The sequence below is a fragment of the Gossypium hirsutum genome, chromosome D11 (genome assembly GCF_007990345.1).
Source record: "Gossypium hirsutum isolate 1008001.06 chromosome D11, Gossypium_hirsutum_v2.1, whole genome shotgun sequence".
Lineage (NCBI taxonomy): Eukaryota > Viridiplantae > Streptophyta > Magnoliopsida > Malvales > Malvaceae > Gossypium > Gossypium hirsutum.
In genome coordinates this window covers 61,890,533-61,906,063 of record NC_053447.1, presented here as the reverse complement: position 1 = coordinate 61,906,063, position 15,531 = coordinate 61,890,533, and the positions used below count along the sequence as shown (strand labels likewise).

The 15,531-nt window shown below is 33.5% G+C and overlaps 3 protein-coding genes across 3 annotated transcripts; all 3 read left to right on the top strand.

The window, feature by feature from the left end:
* The first annotated feature begins 2,289 nt into the window (after positions 1-2,289).
* Positions 2,290-3,351, top strand: LOC107927221 (probable pectinesterase/pectinesterase inhibitor 21). The gene has a single exon (XM_016858247.2). It carries the CDS (start codon positions 2,290-2,292, stop codon positions 3,349-3,351), a length of 1,062 nt encoding a protein of 353 aa, XP_016713736.2.
* A 1-nt stretch (position 3,352) lies between these two features.
* LOC121223373 (probable pectinesterase/pectinesterase inhibitor 58) lies at positions 3,353-4,273 on the top strand. Its single transcript, XM_041104689.1, has one exon. The coding sequence runs from the start codon at positions 3,447-3,449 to the stop codon at positions 4,176-4,178; it is 732 nt and encodes a 243-aa protein (XP_040960623.1). The 5' UTR covers positions 3,353-3,446; the 3' UTR covers positions 4,179-4,273.
* A 6,000-nt stretch (positions 4,274-10,273) lies between these two features.
* On the top strand, positions 10,274-12,429 carry LOC107927166 (protein FAM133). Its single transcript, XM_016858190.2, has 6 exons — positions 10,274-10,594; positions 11,227-11,302; positions 11,389-11,451; positions 11,823-11,867; positions 11,952-12,008; positions 12,106-12,429. The coding sequence occupies exons 1-6, from the start codon at positions 10,368-10,370 to the stop codon at positions 12,196-12,198; spliced, it is 561 nt and encodes a 186-aa protein (XP_016713679.2). The 5' UTR covers positions 10,274-10,367; the 3' UTR covers positions 12,199-12,429.
* The last annotated feature ends 3,102 nt before the right edge of the window (positions 12,430-15,531 follow it).

The window sequence follows — 15,531 nt, the reverse complement described above, 5'->3', positions numbered from 1 at the left end:
ATAGAGCAGTTAAATTCTACAAAAAATTTGTTTTATTTATAAGATTGGATCAAATGAAGCAATTAAAATTTGCCAGAACTCTCTTTTATTCATGTAATTGGTATTATAAAAAAAGAGTCACCCTAAACTATTTTACAGATTCACAAGTTCAAAAAACTCAGAAAATCTCTGTAGTTTTCTTTAGAAGTTGAAGCACTTGAAGAAATTCTAACAAACACCATAGTCGTTTTGAAGAAAAGTCGCATTCTGATCTAGTTTAATTGTGGAGAAGAAGTTAAAAGTCGTTTATGAGGAAAGTTGTTTTTTATCCAAATCTACTAAAGAAAGGAGGTCCAATTTTGTTTTGAGAGCAAGTCGTCACGATACTTGAAGCAATTTGCATTCATCCAAGACCAAGTCTAGATGATCCTTGGATCGAAGGCAAATTGAAAAGAAGAATCAAAGGATATTTTTCTTTGTATTCGAGAAATTTTCAGATATTGTAACTTTCTTTCGAAGTTATCAATAACTTTGATTCCGAATTTTCAAGCCAACTTTTCAACTCAAAATTTGTGTGTAAACCCCTCTTTTTTACAGTTTAATTTTTTTCATGAAACAACTTTAGACATCACAAATTTGTGAACCAAAATTTAAGCAGCTTTTCTTTTCAATCTTTCACACTAGCCGTCAGATCGATTTGGATCTAAGGTATGTTCGTTTACTCATTGATGGGTATTGATCTATTATATTAGTTGTTGAATCTTCGCTTGGAGCTTGTTGATGAAACTTTTTTTTTAAATACTTAATTATCTAATGACTTAAACAAAAACTTTTGAATAATTCAATAATTTAAATAAAAACTTTTTTAATTGACTAAAACAAAAACTTATCTATAATTTTGTGGCTAACGGTATAACTACAATACTTAACTTTGACCAATATAATAATTAATTCTAAAAAAAGTGTTTAAATATACTTTAATCATATTTTCTTTATTATTATAATTATAATTAATCCAACTGAATTAAAATTCATTTCACAAATTTGACATTTGTATTGGGATGAGTTTGGCACACAAAATTCAAATTCTAAAGGTGGTGCCAACAAAATTCGTAACCCACACAAATCATTACATTAGTATATGATTGAACAACTGACTGAATGATGAAATTAACTCATTCAAATATATATAGATTACATTTTTAAATTAATAAATATTAATACCTATATTCAATTTTTTAATAAAATAATACTATAACGAAATTTTAATTTGATGATTGTAATTTTTTTGAATTTTAATTTAATCATTTTAACTAAAATCATACTTGATTTTAATATATAATTTTTATAAATGTATTATTAATATACCATCATTATTTCAACAATCAGGAGACATAAGTTTGAATGCACATGGGTATAGGCTTGCCCGAAAAGTAGGATGGTTAGGGCAAAAATATAGACCCCAACAATAGGCTTGGGCAAAAAAATAGAGTCCGTTTAGAAAATGGTTCAGGTCTCGAGTTAGTTTCTTTTGCCTAGGTCCGGACTGACCCGAATTTGCAAAAAAAATGTTACTATTTTTTTACTGTTTTGTTGTCATTTCACTATTATATTGATTCTATTTTGTTGTTATTGTTTAGATATTGTATAACTCTTATTTTATTATTAATTAAGTTTTACATATCTTGATGTTATTTAAGTATAAAGGTTTTTTAAAATTTATTTTCATTTTATTAGAAAATATTTAAGCCGGGCCAGACTTGAGTTTTAATTTTTTATTCGAGTTAAGCTTAAATAAAATTTTAAACTTATTTTTTAAGCCGGATTTATCAAACGACCTGAAATTAAAGGTAAATATTGTATGAAAGTATCATTAAAATTATATTTGACAGATAGTGTGGGTGCAATGCTGTAGTACATATTAGATTTACATGTATTTGAAACCAATCATGAGACCACTTTGTGAATGGTCCATTGAGAATTGACTAAAAATTGAGAGGGGTACATGTTTGACATAGCTCTTCAACCTCTCATTTTTAGGAAACAGTAAACAATTTCTTCTGAAGCTACAACCAAAGCTGAATCTAAACCATTTAAGCTTTTCTTCTTCATCTTTATTCATAAACTATTATAGAATCATCAAAATACACTTTGGGTTTTCTTTGCAAAATTATTTTAATCCAACTTTCTGTCTCTCTGATTTGCATAAGGCAGCTTTTGTTGCCTGCCTAATTGAGGGACTTTAAAAACTACAAGAACACTTGGGAGCTTTTCATTTTCAATTGCTTCACAGTTTCTGATATCTTCAAAATGTCAGATGATCCACAGAGGGCGAAGAGAATCACAATCATCGCGGTTTGTTCTTGCCTGTTGGTGGCGATGGTGATCGTCGTGGCCGTCGGCGTTAACATCGACGATGACAACTCCAACGAAAAAAACGACAAAGATAATAAAAACTCCCGCGCATATGTTTCAAAGAAAGCAATCGAATCCATTTGCCAGCCAACGGATTTCAAGAAAACATGCGAGGAGGAAATCGGGGCCGAGGCCGGCAATGCCACTGATACCAATGACCTTATCCAAGCGGCGTTCAAGGCCGCGATGAAGTTCGTGTCTCGAGCTGCACAGAACTCGACTACCTTGAGAAACCTTCAGAAAGATCCGAGAACGAAGAAAGCACTAGACATATGCATACAACTAATGACTTATTCGATAAACGAATTACAAAAATCATTCAACAAAATCGATCGATTCGAATTACCGATGCTCCATGAAATTTTGGCCGATATAAGGATTTGGCTAAGTGCTACAATCACCAACCAAGAGACTTGCATTGAAGGATTCAAGAATACAACGACAGACGCTGGAGAGAAAATGAAGAAGGCATTGAACATCTCCATGCAACTAAGCCGAAATGGCCTCGCCATCGTCACCGAGTTGTCAAAAGGGTTTCATGAATTAAACGTTGAGGGTCGTCAACGCCGCCGACGCCTACTAGGCAAAAAGGAAGTTACGGTTATCGGTGGGAAACCGAAGTCCGATTTGAGTTCGATATTTAGCCGTCGGCTACTCCAAGCGATCCAAGATACTCAAAACGGGGTGAAGGCTGATGTTGTTGTGGCTAAGGACGGTAGTGGGGGTTTTAACAACATTAAAGATGCAATAAACCGTATACCCTTGAATGCTACAAAGCCTTTTGTTATATATATAAAGGAGGGAGTTTATGAGGAGAATCTGGAATTTGGTCATAGGATGATCAATGTGATGCTAATCGGAGATGGTAAAGAGAAAACCCGAATTACAGGTCACGTCAACAATGCTGATGGTATTCCCACTTTCAGGACTGCTACAGTTGGTATGATCATGAATTAACCCTTCTTTTTGTAGGTATAATTATGATTTTAATCCCTCTATTTTGATTTGACATTTGACATGATTTACTTATCTATTTTTTATAATGTTGCCGAATGAATGTAGCTGTGAACGGAGACAATTTCTTTGCTAAGAACATTGGGTTCGAGAACTCCGCTGGGGCAGCCAAATTACAAGCAGTTGCATTGATGGTGACCGCCGATTTCTCCGTCTTCTACAACTGTTCCATGGATGGTTATCAAGACACACTTTACGTTCACAGCAAACGCCAATTCTACCGCGATTGCACCGTTACCGGGACCATTGATTTCGTCTTTGGTGACTCGGCTTCCATTTTCCAGAACTGCACATTCCTCGTCCGAAAACCTTTAGACGGCCAACAAAACGCCGTCACAGCGCAAGGCCGATCCGACGTTCGACAACCGACGGGAATCGTCCTCCAAAACTCCAGGATTATGGCGGCCTCCGAACTGGTCTCATTGAAGAACAAGTACCCAACGTATCTTGGCCGTCCATGGGGCAACTTCTCGAGGACAATCATCATGGAAACTTACATTGACGATTTGGTTAAACCAGATGGGTGGGCAATATGGGATGGTTCGTGGGGTTTAAGCACTTGCTTCTACGCCGAGTTCAACAACGACGGCCCTGGTTCGAACACGACGAGTCGTGTTAAATGGCCTGGGATTAAGAATTTTTCAATGGAGAATGCAGTTGACTTCACTCCTGGGAGCTTCTTCATTGGTGGTGATTCGTGGATAAGGGCTCGAAATGTACCGTACACCGTAGGGTTTTTTAAGAACAATGTGCAACAAAAAGCGCAATAGAATGATAGTCGCTGATATAGCTAATTGATTTGGCTTATAAGAGTTTTGGATAAATGAGTTTGGTGTGTAATCCATTTAGCTGTTTTAGAAATTTTAAAATTTTAAATTAATAAAAATAAAATTACATTTTAACTCCTTTAAAAATTATAAATATATAAATCATTAAAATTTAAAATTTAACTTCAACCCCTAAAACAATTTTTTTAACTTGATCTTAAAAATAAACAGTTGAACTTAAATTTGGGAATGCAAATATCAGTTGAACGATTTTCCCACAATATAATTCATATTTTTCATAATAAATAACAATTTGTCAATTTCCATAACTCATAAATAAATACAGATATACATATTAAAATTAGTCCAAGTAACACATGTAGAAAATATCAACATGAGTTTTTTGTGCGGGTTAGGTCAAAAGCGAACTAAGGCTTGAATTTTTTTTGAAATCAGACCTCATTCTTATTCTATTCATAAACACCTCTAATTGAGATTAGATAATAAGATGGATATAGAAATGAATTTAACAACCTAGCCAAAACAACATATTTAAGATTCAAGTAAGCTGTTATATTCGCATGTTAGGTTGTTCTGATACCAAATTGACAGAAGAGTTTAAAGCCGGGATATCCGAGATTAATAATTCATAACAGCAGGTATGCTATGCCATAAACTGAGCCTTCCACTATTTTGGCCACTAAACAGGTACTGCCTTTTAGCTGTTAATCATTATTAATCTAGACTACTTCAAACTCATCTGAATTTAGTACCCCGGTCTAAGCTTAGTTTCTGGTGTGCATTGTATGGCAAGCACAGAGCATACTTCTAAACTCACGGAAGATTTTCTTTCATTAATATTCCTTATCAGAAAGGAAGAGAAATAGAGAGATTTAGAAAGACATGATTTTCAAAACACACTCGTAAGATTTTATTTCTGTCAAACTTGTTCTTACAACTGAGAACTTAAATCCCTTATATAAGGGATAAAAGCTAAACGAGCAGATAAGAGGGAATCTGCTTTTACAAAGTAACAGACATAAGCAGATAAGAAGAAATAATACATATAGCTTTAGTCATAGTCGGCTTTAGAGAATCAACTTCCCCAGAATCAACTTCAGTTTCAAAAGATTTAGAGACATCAACAACATGTTCTGAGGAAGAGCCAGAAATAGTGGCTACCGTCAAACCAGAGGTCAAGATCGATGAAATGTCAGAAGATGAAGCTGTTGAAACAGGAGAACCCTCAACTTCAAGATCCACACCTCATGTCTCAGCAAGTAAGACAGTATTTACTTTAGATGATATTCCAACCAACAAATGGCCAGAAAGACTACAAGAATTTCATGCTTGGCTCGAAACCAGAAGATTGACAAAAGAGAGTCATTACAACATCCTCCTGGAATTTGTATCACGATTCCCAAGAATGTTAAAAGATTGGTGGAATTCCATTAGTCAAGCTGATCAGATGCAATTCTTGGTGTTAACGGATTTATCTCAAGCAATTAGGATTATCTATACTTATTTTGTTGGAAATCCTGATAATCTGTTAACTCTCAAGAGAAGAGAATTTTTCAAAAGAAGATGTTGTTCTTATAGAAAGAAAGATCTGTCTAAGCATTTTTATGCTATGACAAAATTATTCTGTGCCCTTGGATCAGATTCCAGCCTCAAGCAAGCAGTGGTGGTATCTATTCCAGATCCATTACAAGTAGCCATAAATTAGAATCTCTACAGGCAAAACAGAAACATTCTCAATCTAACCATGGGAGAAATCCAGCAAGAAACTTATATTGCTCTGGAAGACTTATGCAATAGGAGGAAAGTCTTCAAAGATTATCTCCATGGAGACAAGAGATTAGATAAAGCCTATGAAGATTCACATCTCAAGATCAAATGCGGAAAGGACAAATCATGCTATTGTCCTACAAAAAAGAAAAAAACATTTTAGAAAATTGAAAAAGTTCTCTTTAAGACCTTTCAGAAAGAGGTATAAATGGAGATATCTCAAGAAGAAAAGGTCTTCCAAAGGAGTCAAGTCCACTCGATGCTATATCTGCAATCAAAAGGGACATTTTGCAAAATCATGTCCAAACAATAAAAAGGGTGCAAAAATGATCCAGCAAAAGTTGCAAAAATCGGGAATCCAGATTGATGAAGAAGATGATATTGAATCGATATTCTCCATTGATGATGAACCTAATGAACAGTCGCTATGTGCAATCCAGAGCATTGAGCTCAGTGACTCTGAATCACCATCATCAGAGATATTTATGATTCAACCAAAGTCAATCCATTCTCTCCTATCAAACTCTCAATCTCTTTCCCAGATTCCCATACCATATGTTCCAGCCTCCATTTACTTAGAAAAATATGGACTAGCCCTCAATTATCATGGAACTGCTGGGAAACCAGTTGTGTCCAGAATAGCTCTACTTGATTCCAGATAAAAAAAAGTACCAGGATGCTTGCATCGATACAGTAGAGGCAACATTAAGCTCAGGCATGGCTATGGTAACACTATTTCCCAATTTTACCATGTCTCTACAAGATCCCAATCTTTTGATTTTTGACTGTAATCCCTTAAGAATTCTGTTAAGGGATTTTTGGAAAGGCTTTTCTCTTTCTGAATCATTAGAGATTTTGACACATGTCTGGGTGGATATGAATGAGGACTTACCTCCTCTTCTGAATGAAAGCTTTCTTCTTCTTTCATTACTGGTATTTTACCCAGAGCTTTTTCCTTTTGCTTTTCTAATCTTTTTTTTCTGCTTCTTTTTCTTTTTTAATTTGTAAAAACAGATCAAAAGCACTTGGCTTTTTATTTTCTTCTGGTGAGGGAAATTCGATTCTCACATTTCCAGATGATATTGGTTTGTCAAGTTGTCTGATCAGGCTGTGGTACTGGTAATTTCCCTGTTTCATCAAGAGTTTTGATGTGATCCTTCAAGTTTTGGATCTCTTTTTCTCTTTGCGCCATGTGAGAGAAAAAGTCTTGTCCTGGTGCTGCTCTCTCAGTGACAACTTCTTTTAACCTCTTTTTGAAAAGGCTGATTAAATCTTTGATCATCTCCGTATTTTGGTCAGTTTTTCCCCAATTTTAGAGACCTTTGAGTCAATTTTATTGACTTTCTTATCTATCTTCTTTAATGCAGTATTTTGGGCCAGAGCGTTCTCTGTCTACCAATTTAATGTGGCTTCTGCTGCTGCTATTTTGACTTGTCGACCTTCTGCATCTGCTTGTAATTTTGAAGGAATTTTTGGAGCATGAAGATACTCCTTTTTTGAAAATTCTTCTAGTGGGGGAAAATATTGTTCATAGGAAGAAGAGGCTTTTTCATACATTTGTACTTCTGCTCTCTTTGGTTCTGAGAGTACTATCTTTTCTTCCTGAGCATAATTTTGAAGTTGATTGTGTTTTTTGACCCATTTGTTGATTCTTTTGTAGCATGGTTGCTTTAAAGGCTTTAGCAACCATTTTTGGTCTTTTGGATCTTCTTTGGGTGGTTGAGGTAGATTCGGAGGAGGTTGATCCTGGATCTTAGGAGACTGCTGCCTTGATCTTTGTGCAGAATAATCTACAAGGTAGACAAATTTGCTATTATCTTCTTCTAGCAGACCAATGTTTGGATCTCCATCCATCCATCTTTTGTAAAATTCTGACTGGCTTGATTTTTTACGGCCTTTGTTCTTGCGGGATCGTCTGATTTCTTCATCAATATCTTCAAACATAGATTCTTGACATCCTTCACAAGAACAATTTATTTCCCAAGGACAATGTCCTGTACTGGGATCTTTAAAGAAGTATAAGGGCTTTCCATCATGCTTAAAACTCTGGATGAGAGGCGCTTCTGGTCTTGGGCCAATGTTATCAGGCTCCAAGGGCTGCAACATCATTTGTGTGGAAAATACTGGTGGAGTAGGGAGCTGCTTCAAGTGACTGTGGTCAAATCTTATTTCACTTGTCCCATCAGATTTAGTGATAATCTGACTTTTTGTGGACCGGATCGGATGATCATGCTGGTGAATCTGCTCATAATTGGTGACCTATTTTTCTGGCAAGAGTTTGAGCAATTCCTGCTTTGGGATCTGCTTCGGCACATGTATGCAATGAGGTTCTTCTCTTGTATTTACTGAAATAAGAAGAGAATCTTCAGATTCTTGATTTGACAGCTTAAAAGCATGATCTTGGACCCTATACACTATCTGATAGTGTAAGGTCACTGTCACCGCCAATTCTACCATCTCTGCTTCAATGATCTGGATCTTGACTTTTAAGGCGTCCAAAAGATTGGGATCTTGTAGAGACATGTTAAAATTAAGAAATAGTGTTACCATAGCCATGCCTGAGCTTAATGTAGCCTCTATTGTACCGATGCAAACATCCTGGTACTTTTTGTATCTGGAATCAAGTAGAGCTATTTTGGACACAACTGGTTTCCCAGCAGTTCCATGATAATTGAAGGCTAGTCTTACAGCACCAAAATGGATATGAGAGTATCCATACTGACTCCACTTCTGTGGAAAGTTTGAAGGAATCTCAAGAGTAACAAACTGTTCCTCTTGTCCTCCATAGATAAGATGTTTATCAAACTTTGAGGATTGTACATATTCACGAACATTTTTTTTTGCTAGTGAAAATTAGAGACTTTATACTTTTTATAGAAGAGAAGGTAGGTTTCTAGTAAGTGGAATAAGGATTTACAAGAGGTAGGTCTATCGCTTTAACTTTTTCTTCTTCTGTAAAATATTCTACTTCATACAAGGAAGAAATCTTTTTTGTAGTATGGGATTTTAAAGGAAAACTAGGTAGAGTTACGAGAGCTTTAGATGTAGAGGTTCTAGGAGTAATCATGGTTTCAAAACTTCAGAATTTTAACAGACCATCTCCAAATATGGAATCATGCTCTCTGAAAGAAAGATGCGGATCAACAAAGAAGAAATAGAGTTTCTGGGTATGATTATAAAAGATGGAAGATACCAGCCTCACCCCAGCATTGCTGAAGAATTAAAGAAATTTCCAGCAAAGAATTTCTCTCAGAAGCAAGTTCAGCAGTTCTTAGGAATTGTTAATTATCTCAGAGATTTTGTCCCAAAAATCTCAAAATTAACAAATCCTTTAAGGAAAATGCTAAAAAAGAATCCTCCCTCATGGGGAAGGAGACAAACTCAAACAGTCCAGAAACTCAAAGAAAAACTTGCTCATCTACCACCATTACAGATCCCTGCAGAAGGAAGAAGAATCTTGCAAACTGATGCCAGTGACAAATATTGGGGTGCAATTTTATTTGAAGAAGATACGGGAAAAAGACGACTTTGTGGATACAAGAGTGGGAGATTCACAGATGCTAAAATTCACTATTACTCCACTTTCAATGAAATCCTTGCTGTCAAGAGAGGTATTGAAAGTTTTGAATTTCACTTAGTGGGATACCATTTCCTTGTTGAAATGGACATGTCTTCTTTCCCTAAAATGATAAAATTCAAATAGAAACAAGTACCTCATCCCCAACTTCTCAGGTGGGCAGAATGGTTTTCCAGGTATTGTTTTGATGTCAAACATGTTCAAGGAAAAACTAATGTCTTAGCTGATATTTCCTTGTATGAAGTAGAATATTTTACAGAAGAAGAAAAAGTTAAAGCGACAGAGCTACCTCTTGTAAATCCTTATTCCACTTATTAGAAACCTACATTCTCTCCTATAAAAAGTATAAAGTCTCTTATTTCCACTAGCAAAAAAAATATTCGTGAATATGTACAATCCTCAAAGTTTGATAAACATCTTATCTATGGAGGACAAGAGGACTAGTTTGTTACTCTTGAGATTCCTTCAAACTTTCCACACAATAATTTTATGTAGAAATGACTTATATGAAAAAAAAAGCTGACATGGGTTGTTTTCATTGGTTGGGCTTATATCTTTAAATGGTGGGAAAGGCGTATGGTATAATTTCTCCGCCCATTGGGCACTACTTTGTGCATGTAACAAAAATAAGTACCTAATTGAAAAAAAAAAGTTTAGGTACCATATTAAACTTTCAAGCCAAATACAGGTACCGTTTGGTATATTATTCCTTTTATATTTATGAATACATATAGGATTTGCTTGTTTTACAAAGGTCTGCTGCCCTTTGCCCTTACGTCCCCTCAATCTCAGACCAATAAAGCGACTCTTTAGGTTTTTTGGTGTCTATGGCGGCGTCGTCGTCATCGACTACTTCTTACTCTTCCTCGGATTCTTCGTCTGACTCCTCTTCCTCTCACGCCAAACGGCGCCGTCATCGCAGCAACCGTCGCGACAGAGATAGAGATTCTCTCAAAATCCAAAAGAAGAGTCGTTCGTTAGGTAAACGCCGTCGGAGGAAGCATCGCCGCCATTCTTCCGATTCTTACTCTTCCCATGACTCGGATTCCTCCAGGTAAAAAAGAAAAGAGGGAAATATTATTATTTGTTAACTAATTGGTGTTTAAGGTTATAAATTAGGCGAATTAATTAAGATTTTATTGAAATTTTCAATCTGGGATTTAAGTTGGAAATGTTCTTAGGTAAACCTTATCAATTTTGTTTTCGATTTCCTTTTTACGAATTTACGATTGTATTGAATTGTTTAATATGAATTTTCGAACTTTATCCTTTTTTTCTGGTTAGGTAAGATTAGGATTGTAATGATTTTTTATTAATAAATTTACATTCTTTAACAGTAATCTGGGGTTGGAGGCTTGAAAATGAATCTCAATCATAACTTATACTACATATCTAACTCGTGTGGTTGCCTATGCTTTCAGAAGAGTTTCGTTTATGGTACAATGGGTTCATTTGTATTATTTGATGCATGTAATGCAATAATGAATAAACATAAGTGCGAACTATGTTGTTTGAAGTTTAATGCATAATCTGATTTCTTGCTTAGTAGTTGAGTAAGAACAAGTTGCCTTTGCCTTGCCCTATAATTTTCATTTTATAGTTTTTGTTCTGATGCCTTTATGCGGTTAATTGAAAAACTCGGTCAATGAGTTTCTCAACATTCTTTGAATGGTTCAATTATTGCAGAAGTTACAGTTCATCAGATAGTGAACATGAGTCCAGTCATTCAAAGAGGCACAAGAAAAGTGACAGGCAAAAGAAGGTTAACTTTTGGTGCTCATGTTTATGTTTCTCGTTTTAATGCAGTCACCCATGTGGCTCACTTTATTATCTATTTTTTCCTCTTAGTCAAAGCAAAAAGAACGGAGCAAGAGTCATCGACATAAACGTCAAAAGCACAAACTGAAAGAGGTAGGCCACTATTTACAATGCATCGTTCTATATGATTGTGTAAATTATGTATGTATATCTAAGCCATAAGTTTGCAAGCTGATGGTTTATGGTTTTTTTTTTTATTCATATGCATCTGCCAGGAAACTGGCTAAAGCTCTAATATACGTTCAATAGTTTCATCTTATGGACATCAAGCAAATTTTCAAACTTCCATTATTTTTGAGAATGCTTTAACTAGACATTTCTGAGGTGCTTATAATACTTTCTGCCTGTTCTATGAATTGGCTCTTTGAAATTGGAGCTGGCGTCTGTGACATAATGACTGGATGCAATTGACTTGGATTATTTCTCTGGGTTGGGTTTGTCCTGGCAATCGGAGCTGCATATAGAAACAGCAGGATGAGCGAAGTAGCAGTCCTGTGCAGCTTTCTAAGGTAATTCATTGCTGTCTAGTGATTTAGGATACTATCCCCCTACTCGCTTTCTCTCATATGCTAACCTTCTTATCCATTATACAGTTTCTTGGGCGTGACAAGGATGAAGGTGCACGCCGTAGTGCTGTGTCTGGCAAAAAGGTAAATCTATCTTCATGTTTATGTGGTCCAAAGATAGTGTTATAGGCACTCGTGATCGTTCTTACTCTGCTATTGTTCTTGTTTATATTGTTTCTAGATTCTCTTGAAACTTGACAAGTCAAAGGAGGACAAAGAGGCTGAGAGTAAAAGAAATGAATTGTTGAAGTTCTTGAATGCTAGTTTTGATTGACTTGGTGGAGCAGAAAGTTCAAATTGTATTATGAAGTTAAGATTGCATGGAAGGCACTCGACCTTCTTCAGCTTAAAAAGTCTAGTTATTTCTTAAAGTCATATTTATAGGCCAAGGAACTGTTGAATATTTGGTAACTTCATCCTAGAGGCAGAAGTTTCAGTGGTGTGTTTTATGGATTTGGTGCTTTCTTTTATACATTGACTTTATGTGACCAACTTTTTAAATTCATCCGAGTATTTCATGCGATTTTTGGTATGTTATAGGCTAAATTTCTGGAAAATCTTTGTACAGCCACCCAAATTTCGCGCATCGTTCCTCCTGGAATCACCTGTGGCAGTGAGAATGGTTCCCAGAATTTTATGTGTGCGTTAAGAAATTTTTACTTCAATCCTTTTGTGTTTGAGCCTTATCCCTGTTTTTCATACTAATGTTTCTCAGAAGTGTTTTCGGAGATTTTCAGTTTTTTAAAGAAGTGTTTTTGGGTCAATTTTTAGCTTGGAAGAAATATTTTTTTCTCTTAAGTAGTATCTTGTTTGGGAATGATTTTGTTCAAAAGTACTTCTTAGAAACAATACTAAACACACCTAATCATGATTTTGGATTTCATAGTTGTAACAGAATTTTGTTGCTAGAATTGAATATAGCTAAAAAACCTTGGAAAGAATAATAATTGAATTTAGGTACAAAACTTAAAACAATAATAATGAGGGGCTGTGTTGGGCTTTTTTATTTAAATAATTCAAATAATTTAATTAAGTACCAAAATGACCTACCTTTTTAATTAAACACCCAAATGATCTGAAATTTATAGTAAAAGTTGGTAGAGTCAAATTATATGACGCCACCAACTTGCCACATCAGCAGGGAGTATTAAAAAATTAAATTTTTGGTGGAGCCATGTAAAATAACACCACTTGTATAAAATATTACAATTCTGAAAAAATGGGGGATTTCAAAACAAATTTTCATTTTCTGGTGGAGCCAACTTAAATGGCGCAACCAGACTAGACCTCACACCCTTCTTTTATTTTTATTTTTACTTTTTTTACTTTTGTCTTTTTCTTTAAATTTTTTCTTTTTTTTAAGTTTTATACTTTTCTTATTTTATTTTGTTTATTTATTTTATTTATTTTTTGTTATTAATTTTAAAAAATTTGAAATGTATATTTGAAACGTTTTGTAATATATATATTTTAAAATTTTAAATATTATTTTTAAATTATTTTTTAAATTTTAAATATTATTTTTTAAAATTATGTCTTATACATTTTAAAAATATATTTTTGAAATTAATTTTTCTAAATTTTAAATTTTAAATATATTTTTAAAAATATATTTTTAAACAAAATAAAATAATTTCAAAAATATATTTTTAAATTTTAAATATTAAATATATTTTTAATAATATTTAAACATTTAAAATTTTTTAAATAAAATTTTTATAAAAATTATTTTAAAAACGTTTAAATATCTTTAAAAATAATTAAAAAAATCATAATTTAAAAAATTCTGAAAAAATGAGTGACTTTAAAAACAATTTTCCAATTTCTGGAGCCAATTTAAATGGTGCCACCAGAACACCCTCCTTCTATTTTTTTTAATTTGTTTTTTTTACTTTTTTTTAACTTTTGTCATTTCTCTGACATTTTTTTTATTTTTGTCTTTATCTTTATTTATTTCTATTTTATTTTATTTTTTATTATTAATTTTAAAAAACTTGAAATGTATATTTGAAATGTTTTATAATATATATTTTTTAATTTTTAAATATATATATTTGAAATTATTTTTCTAAATTTTAAATATTATTTTTAAATTATTGTTTAAAAATTTAAATATTATTTTATAAATATTAAATATATTTTTAATAATATAAAACATTTAAATATTTTAAAGATATGACCTTTCAAATTTATTAGTAATTTTATAATATTTTAAATGTATATTTTAATTTGTTTTATAATTTTTTTAAATATGAATTTTAAATTATTTTAAATTATGATTTTTAAATTATTTAAAATATATTATTTTTAAAGATATGACCTTTCAAATTTATTATTTGTTTTATAATTTTTTAAATATTTTTTTAAATATTTTTAAAATTTTAAATATAATTTTTATAAATTATTAATTTTAAAATTAATTTTAAAGATATTCAAACGTTTTTTAAATTAAATTTAAAATTGTAAGAATTAATATTTTATTTGGTGGAGCCATTTATTATGGCTCCATCACTTTATAGTGTACTTTTTTTTAAAATAATAATTTAGTATTTAATACATCTCTTGGTTCTCTACCATATATAGAATGGTGAAATTATTGTGTTCACTAGGAGAGTTAAAAAAATATATTCAAGATGAATAATGAGGTGTTTTTGGTGTATGCTATTTTTTATGGTGAAATTATAGAAAGTGATGTTGGTTGTGAATTTCAAGGTCGGCAAAGAGTAGGTTTGCGATTCAAAAAAAATGTGGAGCTAGCAGAAATGAAAAGGAAGATCAGTGCGAAAATAACTATCCGTTATGGAAGGGCAATGTCTAAATTATTTTATAAGTTTCCAGTCTCTACAAATTCGTTCAAAATTTGTGAGATGAAGCTGTTAGATGATGATGACTTAGGCACTATGATGGAAATATGGTGGCCGACTGGGAGTGAGAACCCCAACCAGTTGAATTATTTGCCGAGTTAGCAGACTTAAAGCCTGTTGAGAATGTTAGTCCAATAAGTCAACATCACGACTTTGACTTTGATCTTAATGTTGGATGGACAAACTAATTAGAATGTGAAGGGACATCATAGATGCCCAAAAATTCTAATTACGGTGGGATTTCGTATAACAACCCTACCCTCAGTCCCCGTTTACAAATACATTCAGAGGTGATAATAAGCACAGAGGCAAATGCCAGAGAAATCACCAATAATGGTGAAGATTCTGATCAAGACGTTGAAGATTTTAGTGACCCCGATGTTGATGAGGTTCCAGACGACATCGATGATGAAGGCCCGGAAAAGGTTGAAGATGTTCACGGCCATTCATTCAGTAACCCAAGTCGTGGCATTATTTTACGAAATGAACTTGGGGGCGACATGTTGAACGTAGATCCAGATGCAGCGCATGCATCCGAGTTTCCTGAGTACGCCGATATAGTACCTGCTCATAGATTGACGATAAATTCACAGTTCGAGGAGTTAAAAAGGCGGACTGTGTGTTTGCCATCAAACAATACAGTATGAAGTTGTCAATTGATTACAAGGTTGTCAAATCTACACCGACATTATATTTTAGGGAATGTTGGAGAGCCGGCGATGAGTGTGATTGGCGAGTTCGAG